General features: G+C 44.0%; 1 protein-coding gene across 1 annotated transcript in view; it reads left to right on the top strand.

Annotated features, from left to right (window-relative positions):
- The window catches only part of LOC112266529 (zinc finger protein GLI2), an 88,015-nt gene extending 65,345 nt beyond the window's left edge, over nt 1-22,670 (top strand). The window contains exons 9-14 of the mRNA XM_024444086.2: nt 3,545-3,685; nt 6,474-6,623; nt 14,983-15,147; nt 17,166-17,429; nt 18,411-18,780; nt 18,908-22,670. Of these exons, the coding sequence (XP_024299854.1) occupies nt 3,545-3,685; nt 6,474-6,623; nt 14,983-15,147; nt 17,166-17,429; nt 18,411-18,780; nt 18,908-21,276 (3,459 nt within the window). The 3' untranslated portion in view covers nt 21,277-22,670. The remainder of the gene's footprint in view (nt 1-3,544; nt 3,686-6,473; nt 6,624-14,982; nt 15,148-17,165; nt 17,430-18,410; nt 18,781-18,907) is intronic.
- Nucleotides 22,671-24,010: the final 1,340 nt, after the last annotated feature.

Below are 24,010 nucleotides of genomic sequence, written 5' to 3'. Positions count from 1 at the left end.
ATGCCACCCGTTAGATAAAATACCGAACGGTTCCGTATTTCACTGAAATAATAAACGTTTTGTTTTCAAAATGATAGTTTCCGTATTCAACCATATTAATGACCAAAGGCTCGTATTTCTGTGTGTTATTATGTTATAATTAAGTCTGATTTGATAGAGCAGTCTGCAGCAGGCCCGTAATCATTCATTTTGTGCGTTTTGCCAGCAGCTCTTCGCAAGCACAGCGCTGTTTATGACTTCAAGCCTATCAGCCTAATGGCTGGTGTAACCGATGTGAAATGGCTAGCTAGTTAGCTGGGTGTGCGCTAATACTGTTTCAAACGTCACTCGCTTTTAGATTTGGAGTAGTTATTCCCCTTGGCTTTTGTGGAGCGATGGATAACGCTGCTTCGAGTGTGGCTGTTGTTGATGTGTTCCTGGTTTGAGCCCAGGTAGGGGCGAGGAGAGGGACGGAAGCTATACTGTTACACTGGCAATACTATAGTGCCTATAAGAACATCCAATAGTCAAAGGTATATGAAATACAAATGGTATAGAGAGAAATAGTCCTATAAATACTATATTAACTACAACCTAAAACCTCTTACCTTGGAATGTTGAAGTCTCATGTTAAAAGGAACCACCAACTTTCATATGTTCTCATGTTCTGAGCAAGGAACTTAAACGTTAACTTTTTTACATGGCACATAATTTACATGGCACACATTTTTACATGGCACATATTACTTTCTTCTCCAACACTTTGTTTTTGCATTATTTAAAACCAAATTGAACATGTTTCATTATTTATTTGAGGCTAAATTGATTTTATTGATGTTTTATATTAAGTTAAAATAAGTGTTAATTTAGTATTGTTGTAAGTGTCATTATATAAAAAAAAATTTAAAAGGCGGATTAATCGGCACCGGCTTTTTTGGTCCTCCAATAATCGGTATCGGCTTTTTTGGTCCTCCAATAATCGGTATCGGCGTTGAAAAATCATAATCGGTCGACCTCTAGTTGAGGGCAATTAAAAAATGATCAATCCTCTGTAACTGATGGGGTAAAAAAAAAGAAAAGTTTCCATTGCTTCCTTTCCTCTGCCATTTCCCCCCAAATAGTCCTCTGTCCTGAACTGACACAGACCCCTGGGAACCAGCCAGTCCCCTGACCCCCTTTCTTTCTCTGCTACGGCTGAAAGAAGAAAAACTCTGTGTGATAAGAGCTTTGCATCCATTCGTTTGTTCCTCCCGCTCTTCTTTTCTCCCTGGCTGCTGTAAACTGTGTCACAGCACTTCATTTCAATGAAATATTGGCCAGACGTTATTGTCATCGGAGGTGCATCTCTCTCTCTCTCGCTCTCTCTCTCTTTTGACAAATTTGCGGAGCCCTCCTCTCCGACTCAGAGGCAGGTTTGGGTTTGTGCCTGATGCATGGGGATGGCGGTGTACACAGTCGTCTTGGGGCCAGTAGAATTGATGAAGATAGTGGCGCGGGGCAGAGATAAACATGCTGCAGTCAGCACATTGGAGCAGGGAAGGATGGGAGGCTGGAGCTGTGGAGAGAGAAAGAGGAGACCAGGGGATGGGCTGCACATCACACAAACACACACACACACACACACACAGCCTGCAGGACTGGGAACTGTCTTAGACGTGTCAACGAATTCCTGCCTGGACAGAAAAAAAATTCTGTCTGTTACATGTACATTATTAGTCACTCTGTTCCTCCAGGCAAGTCAATCTGGGCTATCTCGGATAATGTCAGGGTGTCCCCTCCCCACATCAGTAGCAGTTAATAGTTGAACAGAGATGCAAACAGGTGAGGGCCCAAAAAGGTCACACTTTTTTTTGTTGCATTGAAACATGCAAAAAATCCCTGCTAGGGGGAAATGCAGGTTCTAACTAATTAGACAAGGCATATGATCTACATGATCAGTCCCTGTGTGTAAAATAAAAAGTGGTTCATGTGATCCTAACTCACAGCTAAAAAATGTAAAGAAAGCAATCCAATGTTATTTGTTGCCTAGACTTTACTGCAAATGAAAAAAACAATACACTAATATTGCAGTTAGCCATGACAGCCTTTACAATAGAATGCTTGTGACCACACACACATCTAAATATTGCACTTGGGGAAAAAACATTTTTACAAGTAGAATGAAACAAACAGGCATTCTATTTTTGTTCTATTATAGTGGCCACTATAGTAGACATCGATCAAGTGCACAAGGCTACGTGTGCAAAAATAACCTTCACTGAGTAAAACATTTAATAATCCCCCCCTCACTCACATACACAAGTGTTACTGTCAAATTCAACACAACAAAAGTAATATATTTGGGCTACACTGCACATTATAACACAGTACACTTTCTGCCTGTGGACATCTGTTCTATAATGTGCCAGCAGAGCATGATACTGTTTGTTGACATAATTGATCTCTTTCAGGCTGGCATACTGGCATACCTCTTTTTATCCACTGTATTGACAAAGTGAGAAAGAGGGAAAGTGTTTGGTGTTCCTTTCACCTCTATAGTGGCATCCAGCTAAAACCAGGCCCTGCTCCAGCTACACTTGATCCCTGAATCCACTTGTTTAACAAGCAACGCCTTATTTTCACCTAATTCTCTCATTCTGAAAATTAACCACAAACTGTAGAGGGAAAACGTTAGTTCACAGATAGTGGTTAGTTCGTTAATTAGTTAGCTAGTTAACATTTCACACAGATTGCCAGGGTCCAGTAAGCAACTAACGCGTTATAACTTGAGGAACGGCAAGGAGTCGTACACCAGTTAATACTAAAGCGAATTGGTTAGGCCACGAATGTTAGTTAACGTTTCAACATCAGATGAGCAATCTAACGTTAGCTGTCTGACTTTATTAGCCAGCTAATTTTCACACCATAAACTAAATTATTTGATCAGATAAGTTGGCTAATGTTGCTGAACATTTATATGGCTAGCTAACGGAGAATTCGATCCAGCTAGCAAGACACTTGACAATGCTAACAATACTTGTCCCACCACACTTTCTCCCTCACCTCAAACTTTCCGAATACCAGTTGTTTTTCGGTTGCAGCTCATGAAGTACGCTTCATCATCTTCTCACCCCGGGTCTCCGTGGTCGGGCTTCTCCAACGTCACCTCTTCGTTATCGTTCAGGGCAAGCTTGCCTTCCCACTCTCCACTGTAACAGGCACGTTGGTTGGCCCTTCCCTCTTCAGTCGCCTGCTGCGCTGCATTCTGCTGTTATGTGAACGATAGGCTGAGCCTTGGATACAGACAGTATTGCTCCAAACGCGCAGCACTCGTTCGCTTACAGACAGTAGTGATCCAAAGCCCCCCTCCCCACTCCTCCCCTCCTAAACTTTTCTTATAGGATCTATACGAATTCAAAACGGCGACTTCCGCCAAAAGGTGACTAGTTTGCATCCCTGGTTGAAGTGTCGGCAGGAGTGTTAATGGCTTGTGTTGGGTTAAAAGAAATAAGACATATTTCTTAGACTGTAAGAGAGAATGGACTATAAAGTCTTCTTCTCTTTTCTCGTGTTCTAACTCTAACAGGATCATCTAGGTGGGATGCTGGGCCTGAAGGAGGACTTGGATAAAGATGAATGCAAGCATGAGCCAGAGATGGTGTATGAGACCAACTGCCGCTGGGAAGGATGCTCCAAGGAGTATGACACGCAGGAACAACTGGTCCATGTAAGGAGGGGACGGGGGACAGGAGGGGACAGGAGACAGGGATCAGACAAGCGTTTCCTTTTTCTTTAACTAGCTCAGAAAATGTTCCTGTGTGTTTTAAAACAACCAACCCGGAGCTGGTTTCCTAAAAGCACCTTAAGGCTAAGTATGTTACCTGTGGTTCGAACGAAGAAACCGGGCCCTGGGCCAAGAGCAGAGGAAGGTCGCTATCTAATGAGTGTGTGGTGAGAGAGGAGGTCTGCCTGTCAGTGCAGCTGGAATAAGTCCAGAATAAATCCCACAGACCTCTAGGTCTATATGAGCTCCCTAACCTCTGACCTCTGACCTCTGAAGCCCAACATAAAGCCATCCTGCCAGGAACACTAAACCCTTAACCCCTCCCTGATTTAGTCTTCACAGTAACCTCTAACAAACTAAGAGTCCATATTTTAGTGCTGCCTAAGACTAAGGCTTGTCAATGGACTTCAACTGGGGTCCTGTTTTATTATGCGTTCCTCCAGATAGATACTGAGAGTCAGGTGATTCATTGGTTGTTCACATAAAGTAAGCTTAGCGTTTAGCTTCCATGAGACTGGGATTGTTTTACTCTTTTGAACTTTTCGGCATGTAGAGTCTTGGTCGAGCAGGGGCATTCCAGGCCGTCACTGAAGCAGAAAGAGAGGGGGACAGACAGAGAGAGAAAGAAAGAGAGAGCGAGAGTGGGGGGGGCAGAGTGAGAGAGCAAGGGGGAGAGCAAGAGAGAGAGAAAGAGAGAGAGAGAGTGGAAGAGCATGTAAGAGAGAGGAAGAGAGGAAGAGAGAGAGAGCAGGTTAGTGAGATAGAGGAAGAGAGAGAGAGAGAGCGGAAGAGAGAGGAAGCGAGAGAGAGAGGAAGAGTGAGCGAGAGGAAGAAGGAGAGAGAGAGAAGGGGGGCAATGTAACACAGAGGAGCTTTGACTATGGCCTCCATTATCTATTCTCATTGTTTCACTCAGTCACCGACAGTTACACTCCAGCTGAACGTGAAACCTCCGAGATCCTTCCTAATGATAGGCACACATACACACAAACACCTTCCTAATGATAGGCCAGGATGGTTTAGGTTAGGCAGTTACAGACAAAGAGCTGCTTGTCTGAGAAAGCAGTCAGCGCACGCTCAACCGCCATGTGTCTTTGGCTTAATTATCATGGGCCAGACATTTAACCAACATGTAGAGAGAGTAGCCTAAGGAATATGTACAATGATGGTCCTTGTCACCAAAGTGTGTGTGTGTGTGTGTGTGTGTGTGTGTGTGTGTGTGTGTGTGTGTGTGTGTGTATGTGTGTGTGTGTGTGTGTGTGTGTGTGTGTGTGTGTGTGTGTGTGTGTGTGTGTGTGTGTGTGTGTGTGTGTGTGTGTGTGTGTGTGTGTGTGTGTGTGTGTGTGTGTGTGTGTGTGAATGCAAATATGCTTGTTAGCGCTACACTCTTGCAAGGAAAAAAGTTTCTTTAGTTGCTGCACGGTTGAAACTCAAGCATCCTATTGGTTACCTTGTTGTTAGTCATTCCTGATGTTCTCAGAGTATTAAGTCCTTTTCTGCAGATGTGTTCATCAAAGGATCCCAGGAAACAGTGGCGTTTGAGTTGTAATCCCTCCACACTCACTGGGCCCCTGCACTCAAACACTACAGCCCTAATGAGGGAGGTGCACAATACCTGTCCAGACCCATTCGTCCTAGGCTATGCACGCCAGCCAGCGGGATGCCACATCAATCTTGGATAAGAGAGTTGGAAATCCGTCTCAGGGCAATTCCATGAAATGAAAGTGTTGTGAGGCTGCCCCTTCAGACACATACAAACAGAGCGGAGCAAAGGAGCATTTGCCTGTAGGACGATTGATTTTAATTTCCCTAACCGTAGAATCCCTCTTGTGGAAAAAAGTAGACTAGTGGAACTCATCTAACAGAGCCACACTGCAAATTGTGCGTCCCGACAACACAAGCACGTCTTTTTCCTTCACTGTCTGACAAACGGAAAGTTAACGGCAAACTTTGATTGATGGCGTTACTCCTAATTTCTTTGATAGGCAAATGGCTGCTCCGCCTCTGTCACAACCTGAAATTGAGTTGTTCTAATAGACCTCTGTCACAGAGAAAACCTCTGTCTCCTGTTGATAGTGTGTTCTCTAAGTAGTACAAATACACTCAACGACAGACAGAACAGAACACAGCTAGAGACCTAATAAAAAAGACAACCTCAGAGGGACTTCTGTGGGGAGAGAAACATCAAATCAAATTGTATTGGTCACATACACGTGTTTAGCAGATGTTATTGCGGGTGTAGCGAAATGCTTGTGTTTCTAGCTCCAACAGTGCAGTAATATCTCACAAGTAATATCTAACAAGTAATATCTAACACATTTCACAACAATACACACAATACACACAAATCTAAAGTAAAGGAATTAAGAATATATCATAATTGGACGAGCAATGTCGGAGCAGCATAGACTAAAATACAGTAGAATAGAATACAGTATATACATTTGAGATGAATAATGCAAAATATGTCAACATTATTAACATTGGGAGAAGTTACAGGCCATGCACAGAAAGAAAACCCCGCCCCTTCCCCTTCGGCACTTATGTCGATTTAAAATAATTACTACAACTGAATGACGGTTGCTTTACACCGATCCAATCCCTTAGATCGACACAAGTGTTTTAGGGAGTAGGGGCTGGGGGTTGTTACTGGTCGGGACCACAAGTCTCACAGGCTGTAGAGATCCAGAAAGGTATTAACACGTGTCATCCGGGCGTGTCTCCCCCACAGCACATCAACAACGACCACATCCACGGGGAGAAGAAGGAGTTTGTGTGCCGCTGGGATGAGTGTTCCAGGGAGCAGAAGCCTTTTAAGGCCCAGTACATGCTGGTGGTTCACATGAGGAGACACACGGGGGAGAAACCACACAAGTGTACCGTGAGTAACTGATCGTCGCCAGGCTCTGCCTTTCGCTGAGCATTTGCCTCTCTAAACATTTGTAGAGTGTACCGTCACACACACACACACACACACAAACACACTCACACTCACAGAGAATCACACACAGATGTGTGCAAGCTTGCACACACACAAATCTAGAAATGCCGTTTGGGATTTTCTCCATATTTTACGTGATCATTCTTGAAAGGGAATAAAAATATGCTTACAGTGTGATTATATTACATATTCACATAGAGGATGTCCCTAAACTGGTTAGTAGGGTGTTTGTTAGTAGTTTCAGTAAGGGCAATGGGTCCTTCTTACAGTAAGACCTAGATATATCCTCTACGGTACTGTATTGTAAGTCCCTCATGTACAACATCTAAGACTTTTCTCTCTTCAGGCCAAATCCTTAAGTTTTCTCATAAATCATGCACTGATGTCAAGGGGAGATTTGTTTCTAAAGTTAGGATTGGTGACTATAAACAGTGCATTTGGAAAGTATTCAGACCCCTTCACTTTTTCCATATTTTGTTACGTTACAGCCTTATTCCAAAATGGATTAAATCGTTTTTTTCCCCTCACCAATCTACATACAATACCCCATAATGACAAAGCAACAATCTGATTTTGACATTTTTGCAAATGTATAAAAAATGTCAAACTCAAATAACACATTTACTTAATTATTCAGACCATTTACTCAGTACATTTGGTATTTTATTAGGATCCCCATTAGCTGCTGCAATGCAGCAGCTACTCTTCCTGGGGTCCAACACAAAACATGAAACATAATACAGAATGACATAATACAGAACATCAATAGACAAGAACAGCTTAAGGACAGAACTACAGTGCCTTGCGAAAGTATTCGGCCCCCTTGAACTTTGTGACCTTTTGCCACATTTCAGGCTTCAAACATAAAGATATAAAACTGTATTTTTTTTGTGAAGAATCAACAACAAGTGGGACACAATCATGAAGTGGAACGACATTTATTGGATATTCCAAACTTTTTTAACAAATCAAAAACGGAAAAATTGGGCGTGCAAAATTATTCAGCCCCCTTAAGTTAATACTTTGTAGCGCCACCTTTTGCTGCGATTACAGCTGTAAGTCGCTTGGGGTATGTCTCTATCAGTTTTGCACATCGAGAGACTGACATTTTTTCCCATTCCTCCTTGCAAAACAGCTCGAGCTCAGTGAGGTTGGATGGAGAGCATTTGTGAACAGCAGTTTTCAGTTCTTTCCACAGATTCTCGATTGGATTCAGGTCTGGACTTTGACTTGGCCATTCTAACACCTGGATATGTTTATTTTTGAACCATTCCATTGTAGATTTTGCTTTATGTTTTGGATCATTGTCTTGTTGGAAGACAAATCTCCATCCCAGTCTCAGGTCTTTTGCAGACTCCATCAGGTTTTCTTCCAGAATGGTCCTGTATTTGGCTCCATCCATCTTCCCGTCAATTTTAACCATCTTCCCTGTCCCTGCTGAAGAAAAGCAGGCCCAAACCATGATGCTGCCACCACCATGTTTGACAGTGGGGATGGTGTGTTCAGGGTGATGCGCTGTGTTGCTTTTACGCTAAACATAACGTTTTGCATTGTTGCCAAAAAGTTCAATTTTGGTTTCATCTGACCAGAGCACCTTCTTCTACATGTTTGGTGTGTCTCCCAGGTGGCTTGTGGCAAACTTTAAACAACACTTTTTATGGATATCTTTAAGAAATGGCTTTCTTCTTGCCACTCTTCCATAAAGGCCAGATTTGTGCAATATACGACTGATTGTTGTCCTATGGACAGAGTCTCCCACCTCAGCTGTAGATCTCTGCAGTTCATCCAGAGTGATCATGGGCCTCTTGGCTGCATCTCTGATCAGTCTTCTCCTTGTATGAGCTGAAAGTTTAGAGGGACGGCCAGGTCTTGGTAGATTTGCAGTGGTCTGATACTCCTTCCATTTCAATATTATCGCTTGCACAGTGCTCCTTGGGATGTTTAAAGCTTGGGAAATCTTTTTGTATCCAAATCCGGCTTTAAACTTCTTCACAACAGTATCTCGGACCTGCCTGGTGTGTTCCTTGTTCTTCATGATGCTCTCTGCGCTTTTAACGGACCTCTGAGACTATCACAGTGCAGGTGCATTTATACGGAGACTTGATTACACACAGGTGGATTGTATTTATCATCATTAGTCATTTAGGTCAACATTGGATCATTCAGAGATCCTCACTGAACTTCTGGAGAGAGTTTGCTGCACTGAAAGTAAAGGGGCTGAATAATTTTGTACGCCCAATTTTTCAGTTTTCGGTTTGTTAAAAAAGTTTGAAATATCCAATAAATGTCGTTCCACTTCATGATTGTGTCCCACTTGTTGTTGATTCTTCACAAAAAAATACAGTTTTATATCTTTATGTTTGAAGCCTGAAATGTGGCAAAAGGTCGCAAAGTTCAAGGGGGCCGAATACTTTCGCAAGGCACTGTACATACAGTGGGGAGAACAAGTATTTGATACACTGCTGATTTTGCAGGTTTTCCTACTTACAAAGCATGTAGAGGTCTATAATTTTTATCATAGGTACACTTCAACTGTGAGAGACGGAATCTTAAAACAAAAATCCAGAAAATCACATTGTATGATTTTTAAGTAATTAATTAGCATTTTATTGCATGACATAAGTATTTGATCACCTACCAACCAGTAAGAATTCCGGCTCTCACAGACCTATAAGTTTTTCTTTAAGAAGCTCTCCTGTTCTACACTCATTACCTGTATTAACTGCACCTGTTTGAACTCGTTACCTGTATAAAAGACACCTGTCCACACACTCAATCAAACAGACTCCAACCTCTCCACAATGGCCAAGACTAGAGAGCTGTGTAAAGACATCAGGGATAAAATTGTATACCTGCAGAAGGCTGGGATGGGCTACAGGACAATAGGCAAGCAGCTTGGTGAGAAGGCAACAACTGTTGGTGCAATTATTAGAAAATGGAAGAAGTTCAAGATGACGGTCAATCACCTTCGGTCTGGGGCTCCATGCAAGATCTCATCTCGTGGGGCATCAATGATCATGAGGAAGGTGAGGGATCAGCCCAGAACTACACGGCAGGACCTGGTCAATGACCTGAAGACAGCTGGGACCACAGTCTCAAATAAAACCATTAGTAACACACTACGCTGTCATGGATTAAAATCCTGCAGCACAGGCAAGGTCCCCCTGCTCAAGCCAGCGCATGTCCAGGCCTGTCTGAAGTTTACCAATGACCATCTGGATGATCCAGAGGAGGAATGGGAGAAGGTTGTGTGGTCTGATGAGACAAAAATAGAGCTTTTTGGTCTAAACTCCACTCGCCGTGTTTGGAGGAAGAAGAAGGATGAGTACAACCCCAAGAAATCCATCCCAACCGTGAAGCATGGAGGTGGAAACATCATTCTTTGGGGATGCTTTTCTGCAAAGGGGACAGGACGACTGCACCGTATTGAGGGGAGGATGGATGGGGCCATGTATCGCGAGATCTTGGCCAACAACCTTCTTCCCTCAGTAAGAACATTGAAGATGGGTCATGGCTGGGTCTTCCAGCACGACAACGACCCGAAACACACAGCCAGGGCAACTAAGGAGTGGCTCTGTAAGAAGCATCTCAAGGTCCTGGAGTGGCCTAGCCAGTCTCCAGACCTGAACCCAATAGAAAATCTTTGGAGGGAGCTGAAAGTCCGTATTGCCCAGCGACAGCCACGAAACCTGAAGGATCTGGAGAAGGTCTGTATGGAGGAGTGGGCTAAAATCCCTGCTGCAGTGTGTGCAAACCTGGTCAAGAACTACAGGAAACGTATGATCTCTGTAATTGCAAACAAAGGTTTCTGTACCAAATATTAAGTTCTGCTTTTCTGATGTATCAAATACTTATGTCATGCGATAAAATGCTAATTAATTACTTAAAAATCATACAATGTGATTTTCTGGATTTTTGTTTTAGATTCCGTTTCTCACAGTTGAAGTGTACCTATGATACAAATTACAGACCTCTACATGCTTTGTAAGTAGGAAAAACTGCAAAATCGGTTAGTGTATCAAATACTTGTTCTCCCCACTGTACATACATTAAAATGGCACATGTAGCCTACATATCAATGCATACATACAAACTATCTAGTTCAAATAGGGGAGAGGCGTTGTGCCGTGAGGTGTTGCTTTATCTGTTTTTTTAAACCAGGTTTGCTGTTTATTTGAACAATATGAGATGGAAGGAAGTTCCATGCAATTAGGGCTCTATATAATACTGAACACTTTATTGAATTTGTTCTGGATTTGGGGACTGTGAAAAGACCCCTGGTGGCATGTCTGGTGGGATAAGTGTGTGTGTCAGAGTTGTGTGTAAGTTGACTATGCAAACAATTTGGGATTTTCAACACAATGTTTCTTATAAAAATAAGTGATGCAGTCAGTCTCTCCTCAACTCTCAGCCAAGAGAGACTGGTATGCATAGTATTTATATCAGCCCTCTGATTACAATGAAGATCAAAACGTGCCGCTCGGTTCTGGGCTGCAGCTTAACTCGGTCTTTCCTTGCAGCACCGGACCACACGACTGGACAATAATCAAGATTAGACAAAACTAGAGCCCGCAGAACTTGCTTTTAGGAGTATGGTGTCAAAAAATCTGAGCACCTCTTTATTACGGCCAGAACTCTCCCCATATTTACAACCATTGAATTTATATGATTTTGACCAAGACCGTTTACAATCTAAAGTAATGGCAAGTAATTTAGTGTCCTCAACTTGTTCAACAGCCACACAATTCATTACCAGATTCAGCTGAGGTCTAAAACGTAAGGAATGATTTGTACCAAATACAATGCTCTTAGTTTTAGAGATGTTCAGGACACGTTTATTACTGGCCACCCATTCCAAAACAGACTGCAACTCTTTGTTAAGGGTTTCAGTGACTTCATTAGCTGTGGTTGCTGATGCGTATATAGTTGAATCATAAGCATACATGGACACACATGCTTTGTTTAATGCCAGTGGCAGGTCATTGGTAAAAAATAGAAAAGAGTAGAGGGCCTAGAGAGCTGCCCTGCAGTACACCACACTTTACATGTTTGACATTAGAGAAGCTTCCATTAAAGAAAACCCTTTGAGTTATATTAGATAGATAGCTCTGAATCCATGACATGGCATAGGTTGAAAAGCCATAACACAACAACAGGTTATGGTCAATAATATCAAAGACTGCATTCAAATCTAACAGTACAGCTCCCACAATCTTCTTATTGCAATTTATTTCAACCAATCATCCGTCACTTGTGTCAGTGCAGTACATGTTGAGTGCCCTTCTCTATAAGCATGCTGAAAGTCTGTTGTTAATCTGTTTACAGAGAAATAGCATTGTATTTGGTCAAACATAATATTTTACAACAGTTTGCTAAGAGCTGGCAGCAAGCTTATAGGTCTGCTGTTAGAACCAGTAAAGGCTGCTTTACCACTCTTGGGTAGCGGAATTACTTTGGCTTCCTTCCAGCCCTGACAAAGACTTTCCTCTAGGCTCAGATTAAAAATATGACAGATAGGAGTGGCTATAGAGTCAGCTACCATCCTCAGTTGCTTTCCATCTAAGTTGTCAATGCCTGGAGGTTTGTCGTTATTGATCGATAACAAAAAAATTCCCACTTCTCCCACATAACTTTACAGAATTCAAACTTGCAATGCTTTTCTTTCATTATTTGTTTTTTTATGCATGAATACAATTGCTTACTGTTCATTGTTGGCATTCCCTGCCTACGTTTGCCCACTTTGCCAATGAAATAATCATAAAAATAATTGGCAACATCAAATGGTTTCGTGATGAATAAGCCATCTGATTCGATGAAAGATGGAGTTGAATTTGTCTTTCTGCCCATAATTTCATTTAAAGTACTCCAAAGGTGTTTTCCATCATTCTTTATATCATTGATATTGGCTTCATAATACAGTTTGTTCTTCTTTTTTTGTTGAGTTTAGTCACATCATTTCTCAATTTGCAGTAAGTCAGCCAGTCAGATGTGCAGCCAGACTTATTAGCCATTCCTTTTGCTCCATCTCTTTCAACCATACAGTTTTTCAATTCCTCATCAATCCATGGATCCTTCACAGTTCTAACAGTGAGTTGCTTAACAGGTGCATGTTTATCAATAGTTGGAAGAAGCAATTTCATAAATGCATCAAGTGCAGCGTCTGGATGCTCCTCATTAATCACATCAGACCAACAAATATTTTTAACATCGTCCACATAAGAGTCACAGCAAAATCTTTTGTATGATCTCTTATACACTATTTTAGGTCCAGCTGTTAGAACTTTGGCTCTCCTGGATGTAGCCACTATATTGTGGTCACTGCATCCAATGGGTACGGATACAGCTTCAGAACAAAGTTCTACAGCATTAGTAAAAACGTGATCAATATATTTGGATGATCTTGTACTTGTAGTGTTTGTAAACACCCTGGTAGGTTGGTTAATAACCTGAACCAGATTACAGGCACTGGTTACAGTAAGAAGCTTCCTCTTGAGCGGACGGCTTGATGAAACCAGTCAATATTCAGGTCCCCAAGAAAGTAGACCTCTCTGTTTACATCTCATACACTATCAAGCATTTCACACATATTATTTAGATACTGACTGTTAGCACATACAGTAAGTGGCCTATAGCAACACCCCAAAAGAAAAGGCTTTAGATGTGCCAAGAGAACCTGCAACCACAACACTTCAATAACACTTGACATAAGAACTTCTCTAAGCATTACAGGGATATGGCTCTGAATATATACAGCAACACCTCCCCCATAAGCATTTCTGTCTCTTCTATAGATGTTATATCCTTGTATTGCTACTGATGTATCATCAAATGAATTATCTAAGTGAGTCTCAGAAATGGCTAATATAACATATGAATGTTATCTGATGTTAGCAAGTTATTGATTTCATGAACCTTATTTCTAAGGCTACACATATTAATATGGGCTATTTTCAGCCCTTTCCTGGGTAGCTTATCAGAGACAGACATTATACTGGAGAGAGCAAACAATGTAAGCGAAAAAATACACATTTAGCAAGTCATTAATCAATTGTGTGTGTGTGTGTGTGTGTGTGTGTGTGTGTGTGTGTGTGTGTGTGTGTGTGTGTGTGTGTGTGTGTGTGTGTGTGTGTGTGTGTGTGTGTGTGTGTGTGTGGTGTGTGCTGCGTTGTTGAAGCTATGAACCCATAGGTTTGGCTCTCTCATCCCTTCCAGGCTTCTGGGAGGGGGGGTGGTCAATGAGCCTGTCATAGCGGATGTAAGCAATGTCCCCGCGAGCTCTGGCAGCTTTCATGGCTGGGATCAGTTCTTTCCTCTTCTGGTGCACAGCTACTTTGTTGCAGCACCTTTGGCAGTGACTGCAGCCAAAATCCAACAGGGCTGTCATGTTCCTTTTACTGAGGAGTGGCTTCTGTCTGGCCACTCTACCATAAAGGCCTGATTGGTGGAGTGCTGCAGAGATGGTTGACCTTCTGGATGATTCTCCCATCTCCACAGAGGAACTCTGGATCTCTGTCAGAGTGACTATCGGGTTCTTGGTCACCTCCCTGACCAAGGCCTTTCTTCCCTGATTTCTCAGTTTGGCCAGGCAGCCAGCTCTAGGAAGAGTCTTGGTGGTTCAAAACATCTTCCATTTAAGAATGATGGAGGCCACTGTGTTCTTGGGGACCTTCAATGCTGCAGACATTTTTTGGTACCCTTCCCCAGATCTGTGCCTCGAAGCTCTATTCCTTCGACCTCATGGCTTGGTTTTTGCTCTGACATGCACTGTCAACATTGGGAACTTATATAGACAGGTGTGTGCATTTCCAAATCATGTCCAATCAATTGAATTTACCACAGGTGGACTCCAATAAAGTTGTAGAAACAACTCAAGGATGATCAATGGAAACAGGATGCACTTGAGCTCAATTTCAAGTCTCAAAGCAAAGGGTCTGAATAGTTATGTAAATAAGGTATTTCTGTTTTTTATTTTTGAAACATTTGATAAAAAAAATCCCGAAACCAGTTTTTGCTTTGTCATTATGGGGTATTGTGTGTAGCTTGATGAGATTTTTTTTTTTTAAATCAATTTTAGAATAAGGCTGTAACGTAACAAAATGTGGAAAAAGTCAACGGGTCTGAATACTTTCCGAATGCACTGTATGTGCCTCCACACAAGAGTATCATTCATTGCACAAGAATGGCAAAGGACATCTTTATAGAAATTAAACAGGAATGGAAAACAAGGATAGATGTGAAATACACTGTACAAAGATCCTGTGTTTGACTGCTTTGGTGTTTTCCTTTCTCTCTCTTGCAGTTTGAGGGCTGCTGTAAGGCCTATTCTCGCCTGGAGAATCTGAAGACCCACCTGCGATCTCACACCGGGGAAAAACCGTATGTGTGTGACCACGAGGGATGCAACAAAGCCTTCTCCAACGCCTCCGACAGAGCCAAGCACCAGAATCGCACACACTCCAACGAGGTGCGCTCACGCGCACACACACACTTCAATGAGATCCTACTGGGGCTGCCTCCCAAACACCACCCTATCCCCTTCATAGCGCAGTACTTTCAGGGCCCTGGTCTAAAAACAGCGTACTATGCAGGCAATCGGGCACCATTTTGGATGCTGTCAAGCTCCCACACTGCACAGCACTGCAGCTCCATTCTGCCCTGCCAAGACTTCAGACAGACTCACTTATAAAGTCCATTAGATATTCTCTTAGACAGCCATGCATAGGATCAATACTCTTCTACCTTTTGTGACTTACCTTAAGGTCCTGGGCCAAAAGATTGTGGCATCACGAAAATACAAACTGACGTATGCATCTTCAATCGGTTGTCTGCTAGCCTTTTACATATTCAGGCTGAAATGAGATGTGTGGACCTTTTCCCATCACGCGCGGGGATTGTTCTTGGACGTCTATACTTGCGTCATTAAACCACGGCCGTGTGTGTGTGTGTGTGTGTGTGTGTTGTGTTCGTTTGTGTGTGTGCGTGTGTTCCTAAGTGTGTGTGTGTGTGTGTGTGTGTGTGTATGCAGGCGTGTGTGTGAGTAAATAATGATGTACGGAACTAATGAGCATGGCAGCCCCACAGTGCATTAGTGTGAATCAAGCGTAGGCATCCCTAATGGAGATCCAGACCACCTGCAGATCACCAATACAAAATGAACCCTGGATCTGTTCCAAGCCTCCTACTGGCCTATCCATCAGGAGATAGAGGAGAGAAGTGTAGGGGGAGAGCACAGCATCCCATGGATCCACACACACGCACGCGCACACACACACACACACACACACCAGTATAACTGTAACTTTATTACTGGAAACCGCATAAATCTTAGTGATATTCTGTGGCTGTAAGCAGAACCAACAAGTCACTGGTCTTGCATACATAATTTATACACTCTAATTGCGTGTTTACAACAACAGCTAGTCACAGCTAATCTGAGTAAGTAGGAGGGGATGGATATTCTAATTCCCAGGCATGTATTTGAATGTTATTAAACAGAATATGAACTGCATGATATTAATCTCACTCTGGATCCTGTGTGGCTCACTTGGTAAGAGTGTGGTGGTAACCACTCCAGGGTTGTCGGTTTGCTTCCCGCTGGGGCCACATTTAAATGTATACACTCACTGTACTGTAAATCGCTTCGCATTAAATACACACTACCGTTCAAAAGTTTGGGTCCATTTAGAAATTTCCTTGTTTTTGAAAGAAAAAAACTGTTTTCGGCCATTAAAATAACACCAAATTGATCAGAAATACAGTGTAGACATTGTTAATGTTGTAAATGACTATTGTAGCTGGAAACGGCAGATTTTTTTATGGAATATCTACATAGGCATACAAAGGCCCATTATCAGCAACCATCACTCCTGTGTTCCAATGGCACGTTGTGTTAGATAATCCAAGTTTATTATTTTAAAAGGCTAATTGATCATGAGAAAACCCTTTTGCAATTATGTCGGCACAGCTGAAAACTGTTGTCCGGATTAAAGAAGCAGTAAAACTGGCCTTCTTTAGACTAGTTGAGTTTCTGGAGCATCAGTATGAAGCTGGCCTTCTAGGCAGAGTTCCTCTGTCCAGTGTCTGTTCTTTTTCCCATCTTAATTATTTTTATTGGCCAGTCTGAGATATGGCTTTTTCTTTGTAAATCTGCATAGGCCAGCATCCCGGAGTCGCCTCTTCACTGTTGACGTTGAGAATGGTGTTTTGCGGGTACTATTTAATAAAGCTGCCAGTTTAAAATGATAAACTTGGATTAGCTAACACAACGTGCCACTGGAACACAGGAGTGATGGTTGCTGATAATGGGCCTCTGTACGCCTATGCAGATAAAAAAATCTGCCATTTACAACATTAACAATGTCTATACTGTATTTCTGATCCATTTGATGTTATTTTAAATGGACAAAAAAATCTGCTTTTCTTTTATCTCTCGGCGTATAACCTTTCTAAATAAAGATGAAATAAATACACTTGTATCCACAGAAACCCTACGTGTGTAAAGTCCCCGGCTGTACGAAGCGCTACACGGACCCCAGCTCTCTCAGGAAGCACGTGAAGACAGTCCACGGACCAGAGGCCCACGTCACCAAGAAACAGCGCAGCGACCTGCCGCCCAGCAGACCAGTGCCACCCAAAGAGAATGGAGAGAACGAGACAGGCCGGGGCACGGAGGAGGAGATGGAAAGCACCTCGAGAGGCATGGAGGACTACCTGCAGGTCAAGTCTATCAAGACGGAGAAGTCTGTGGTAAGAGATCATCTGGTGAAAGAGAGATCATTTGGAGTAGAAGTGGAAATATAATTCAGCAAACACAGACCGTTTTTAGGTTACCGTACGGTTATGTGTGCCCTCCCAATCTATGGTTTAGCCACTTTATAGATTTGTGCAATCAGATAAGGGGCGGCAGGTAGCCTAGTGGTTAGAGCATTGGGTCAGTAACCGAGAGGTTGCTAGATTGAATCCCCGAGCTGACAAGGTAAAAATCTGTCGTTCTGTCCCTGAACAAGGCAGTTAACCCACTGTTCCGGGCTGTCATTGTAAATAAGAATTTGTTCTTAACTGACTTGCCTGGTTAAATACAAATAATGCCCTTCTACTTTCTCACTCGGAGCCCCTACTAACAATGGCATGCAAATCTTACCTAACAAACTTTTATCCTTCCTATCTAACACTCTCTGCACGTTTCCTTTCCATTTCTCTTCTCTTTGAAACTTTCCTTAAGGACAGACCTTACTAAGGTGAGCACAGCTTCAGTTTGAGCTTCAGTTCAATACAGAATATCTTTCATAATATCTCCCTTCATTTCATCATCATGTTCTGCTGCTGTATGACAAGCCATAGCCAGTAAGGAACAGTCCAAACATGTGTATAATAGTTATTACAGAATCTGAAGTCCTCATACTGTACACCATAAAGAGGGACTGGGGAGCCCCACAACCCAGAGAGCCACAGATTCATAGCCCCGTGTGCTGGCCTAGCATGTACTCAAGCATCCTTTCATCTCCCCCATTTCTAATTCACAGACAGTCTAAAGAGCGCTGTAATCTGTAGCCACCCCAACCAACACTCGTTATTTACAATTAAAGTTGTGGAGAAAAGAACTTGCATGATTCACTGTACATCTCCTTATGTTGTTCTGTTATCACTGTTCTACTTCCTCTTCGTTAGATGGCGATCCCTTTCCTTTTTAGATATAAACATGTTGTTTCTCTCTGCCTCTCTCTCTAGATGTATCAGTCCAGCCCTGGTGGTCAGTCGTCATGTAGCAGCGAGCCGTCGCCACTTGGCAGTTCCACCAACCATGACAGTGGAGTAGAGATGGCCCTCCACAGCGGCGGGGGCAGCATGGGGGACCTGACTGGACTGGACGACCCCTCGGGGCCCCTCATGGACTCCTCCTTCTCTGGCCTCTCGTCTGGGACAGCAGGGGTCGGGGTGGGCCTCCACCTACGTCAACACCTAGGCCTCAGCCACATCCACGGACTAGAACACCTGAAGAAGGAGAAACTGAAGACGGCGAGGGACTCCTGCCAGTGGGCCAATCATCATCCAGCTCCTCCAGTCCAGAACACCAAGCTACCGCCCATACCAGCAAGCGGTGAGTAAACATAAAAAGAAAGAAGTAACCAGTGTTTTCATAATTATCCTTTTTGAGTATTCAGTACATTCAGAAATCTATTCAGGCTACATTCCTCCTGTGTGAAATCAATTCTTCTTCGCTTCAGGGTCCCTTTTGGAGAGTGGAAATATGGGTGGCGGGCCTGGATCGTTCAGCCTCAGTGAGCTGTGTTCCAGTAAGGTGACTGTCCTGAACCAGCTGGACCATTTGATGGAGCGCAGAGACAGCGCCACCAGCACCATCTCCTCTGCCTACATCAGCCGCCGCTCCTCTGGCATCTCCCCCTGCTACTCCAGCCGCCGCTCCAGTGACGCCTCCGCATTCAGTGGCCACCGCCACCACAACATCAGCTCCACCGGCTCCTACGACCCCATCTCTGCAGACCTGTCCCGCCGCTCCAGCGACGCCAGCCAGTGCGGGGGTGGTGGAGGAGGTGGACGGCTGCCCAGTCACCTCAGCCTCACCCCCGCCCAGCACTACCACCTCAAGGCGAAATATGCGGCGGCTACAGGCGGAGCCCCACCCACACCTTTACCCAACATGGAGAGGATGAGTCTCAAGACCTGCTTGGCCCTCTACAGGGACGCTTCCCAGGGAGACTCGTCGTCTGGTTACTCCTCCTTCGACCCCGTTGTCCCCAGTGGGGTTCCCAGGCGCTGCAGCGGCGATATGGGAAACTATAACGGCCGCAGCATGATGCCCCACGAAGCTCCGTCCAACATTCCCCGTCGGGCTAGCGACCCCGTCCCCCGGCGGCCGTCCCTGGACCCTTTGTCCCCGCTGTCCCATCAGCCTCAGGTGCAGCACTACAACAGCACGGGCAACATGCAGAACCTCCACCCACACGCCTCCCTGCCGAACCAGGCCCTGTCTGCAGCCGAGCGGTGCCACCTGGTGCTCCAGAGCCACCAGCCGCGCTCCGACGACAGCCTGCAGCGGTACCCCTACTGCCCCCGGCCGCCCAGCATCTCTGAGAACGTGGCCATGGAGACCATGGCCGGCGATATGAGCGGTAGACGCAACAGCAGTGAGGAGGAGATGATGGTACTTCCGGATGACGTCGTTCACTACATCACCGCTCAGGGCGGAGCTGGTGAGTCAGACTGTGCCAACGGGTACAACCGACAAGCACAATGTGGTTTCCATGGAAACACAATAAACCCTAACCCCCAGCAACAACAGCAGTTTTACCACCAGGGAAGGATGGCTGTGGTGGACACCAATATGAGTATGAACCCTTCGTCTGCACCACAAACCAAGCGCCTCTCCTGTGCCCTAAGCCCAGGCCATCCGAAGCAGTCTTTCCCCTCCTCACTCAGTAAGACGAGCACCATGCCGGTACAGTGGAATGAGGTCAGCTCAGGGACTGTGGAAGCTCTTCACAACCCAACCCAACATCTGCCGTTCGGTCGAAGCAACTCAAACCTCGCCATGGTCCAACAGAAACAGAACTTTGTCTCGTTCCAGAAGCAGAATCTTAACTCCAACCAACACATTGCACAGATTAACCACAACCTGGCTCATGCAGCCCAGCAGGGGAGATACATACAGCAGCAGAAGACAGACTCCAGGCTGGGCTGTGTCCAACAGAGCCTACAGCAACAGCAGCCCGCTAATGCTAACCTCAATGAACGAGTGAGACTCGAGTATGGGTTTAACCAGGGTCTCGGTCCTATTGATGCTAACGCTAACGCTAACCAGCGGTCCTCCTGTAGTAGTATGTCAGTTAGTGGCACAGTGCACAGTGTAGACACGCAGAACAGCCGACTGAGGACGCAGCCAGTGGGGAGTCAATCGTCTCAAGTCACATTTAAGGATAGCGGTGTGAACTCTTCGTGGATGATCTCACATCAACAGAAATATAATATAGCGTCCCAGGTTCAGCATCCTATACAGAATGGAGGTCAAATACTCATCCAGCCAAGACCGCCCACAGAACATAAGTCTCTAAGCAGACAGCATTCAGGGTCAATGACAATCCAGCGACAAAACTCAATTGGCAATCACTGCAGTAATGGCAACAACACAGACAACAATGTTATGTTCTACACAGGACAGATACACGTGTTTGGGCCAAACAGGAACGTCAACATGCAGATGATGACATCACCAGTAGTGGATGTTCTTCAATGTCCCTCAGACAGCACTGAGACCTCCATGACCTCACCGGGAGTAAACAACCAGGTCTCCAGTACGGTGGACTCGTCCAATGGGACAGGGGCAGAGGATCCCCAGATTGACTTTGACACCATGCTGGATGACGGGGACCACTCCAGCCTGATGTCAGGCACCATCAGCCCCAGTATCCTCCAGAGTCTGTCCCAGACCTCCTCCAGACTCACCACCCCCCGGAACTCTGTCACCCTGCCCTCCCTGCCCCTCCCTGCAGGGGGCAGCAACATGGCCATCGGCGATATGAGCTCCCTGCTCACCGCGCTTGCAGAAGAGAACAAGTTCCTCAGCATGATGTCATAAGGATGATCCCAAATACGCTGAAGGCAGAGACAGGTAAAGCACACGGTACCTACCTTGGTGTATTTGGCCCAGGACGTGTGTTAAAAGAAGTGACCTATTGTAACCCAAGCTCTAAGAACGATAGCTTATCTGCCACCAAGAGTTTAAACTGGCTGTGTGAATGACACGAGGGGAACCTACTAGTTAACATTGTTGCAGAGGTCCTCCTGACCATGTGATTGAACACTAAGCACCTCATTGGAGAACTTTGACGACCACCAGAGACTAAGGAACCCATGAGATTCGGAAGACTTCATGCTAAAACACCACTATGTTTGTGCTACTTATTGTATTATCCTGTACAGTATCATTATGGAGCTAATATGGCGATTTCATATCTATTGAGAAGCCATATTTTGCCTTAGATGAGTAAGTAAGTACAATGTAATCCACAGCACAATTCTGTTAATGTTGTACATGAGATAGTGTACAGTTCTGCAGTAAAACAAGTTTACCAAGTGCCTGGCTATGCCGCAGAATATGCAAGACACGCATATGTCACAGATCGCATTGAAGTGCAACCAGATACCGATTTTGGGATCTTTCTATCATTTAGTTATTTAAAGACACACATATATGTAAATTGTGTAAATGACTTGATCTAAAAAAAAAAACGATTTGATTCTTTCTCTCAGATCTTATCTGAAACTCATTCATCTGTGCAGATTAGATTTTTTCTTCTTCTGTCAGTGAAGTTGCAGCAACAAAAGAATCTGGGAGAAAAATGATTCAATCATTCAATAGAGTCTATTTAGTCATGTCAGGTCTACTTCCACACAGTGTCTTCGATATGAGCCGTCGTCTTATTTGTCTGCCGCGTTGAGTTGGACTATTTAGATGAACAGTGACGTCTCAGTGTCGGGGACAAGTTGTGGCTGGAATTAAGCAACCATTTCTGAAGAATATGCAAACGCTTGATATGATACATATTCTGGGGCTGACAACGTTGCTATTAACTCTTGGTGATGAATTAGGAAAAATCTAAAATGGAAAGAGAATCCTCCTGTTCGGTGTCAAATGACTTTTTCTCCAGTGCCGCCCTTGATGATGACGAGGATACTAAAGATATCAATAGTGTATTAGGAATCTACGTTTTTTTTTGTACACTGCCATGCAACTCTGTTGTGTTGGATATGTATATATCTTTTGTACATTTTTATGAAATACAATATTGTTTTTTGTTGTTGTTTTTTTCTACTTAATTGCTGTCTGGTGAGTTATTTCAAACCATGGGTGTTGTTTCTCATGGAATATGACATGTTTGAAATTAGGTTGCGTTGTTTTAGGTCTCCAATATACAATACCAGGCCGATTTGAATTCAATTGGCCTATAAAATTCATATATAAAGAAAAGTCCCATGTACAGAAATCCCCCCCCACAATATAAATGGTACGTTGTTATATTTCCCACTCCTTGGTTCAAAACGGAACATAGAGACAGTAGACAATAGACAGTAGCCAGTACATCAGAGAGTTGAACTGTTCTTTGAAAACCTCTCCTTTAATCTTAGAAGTATATGAGTGTTGATTGCTTAAATAATTCAGGAGGAAAACTTTCTTCTTTTGAAGCCACACAAGTTCTCTCTCTCTCTCTCCTTTGCTGCCAACAAAGCATTTTTCCTCCCACATTGAATCCTATCATATCAGACATTTCTAAGACTATCTTTCAAGGTAATTATGGAGGCTTTGAAATAGGTTCTTCCGACCCCGTCTTGCCCCCCGCTTGTAAAGTTGGCCTGGACACAACGCTAGTTTCACTCCAGAAGCTGATGAGAAAGGGCACACTTGTAAAACCGCAAAGTGCATACAGAGCCGTTGCTAACGTTAACCTGTGTGTCGTCCAACAGGGACAGATTGGCCCAAAGGAAATGGCTGTTGAAACCACATAAAACACACACACCAGTTAGAGAGTGAGTGAGTGAGTGAGCGAGAGCGAGAGAGAGAGAGAGAGAGAGAGAGAGAGAGAGAGAGAGAGGTCCAGGGAGGGACAAAGCGTCAAGCAAGAGTGTTAGCGCTGAGGAACAAATGATTTTATTCTGACAGCTAATTCAGCCGAGAATACGTTTGATCTGAGGTTTTTGAGAGCTTTTGCCACTGGAATTCCTTATTCTCTCAGAGAATTGAAAGAGAGAAAATAGCCCGAGGATATGAAATCGTATCAGTAAAGGGGTTAGTGAGACTCAAGTCATAAATTAGCAACATCTCAATTTATTGGCACTGTAGATCCAATAGGGTGATAATAGGCAGATGTACTGACTTGTGTAGCATGTATAGACTACAAACACATTAGGCAGACATTGAGGGGGTTCTTAAAAAATCTGGAAATGTTTTAAAAGAACCCAGGTTTATTACAGAAGGCACCAGCCTTAACCTCAACCTTATCAACCCTAACCCTAGCTTCATGTCCACATCCAGGTTCCACCCTAACAATAGCTTCATGTCCACATCCAGGTTCAACCTTAACCCTAGCTTCATGTCCACATCCAGGTTCAACCCTAACCCTAGCTTCATGTCCACATCCAGGTTCAACCTTAACCCTAGCTTCATGTCCACATCTCAGTTCAACCCTAACCCTAGCTTCATGTCCACATACAGGTTCAACCCTAACCCTAGCTTCATGTCCACATACAGGTTCAACCCTAACCCTAGCTTCATGTCCACATACAGGTTCAACCTTAACCCTAGCTTCATGTCC

Source organism: Oncorhynchus tshawytscha, linkage group LG14 (genome assembly GCF_018296145.1).
Source record: "Oncorhynchus tshawytscha isolate Ot180627B linkage group LG14, Otsh_v2.0, whole genome shotgun sequence".
Lineage (NCBI taxonomy): Eukaryota > Metazoa > Chordata > Actinopteri > Salmoniformes > Salmonidae > Oncorhynchus > Oncorhynchus tshawytscha.
This window is presented reverse-complemented; position numbering and strand designations above follow the sequence as displayed.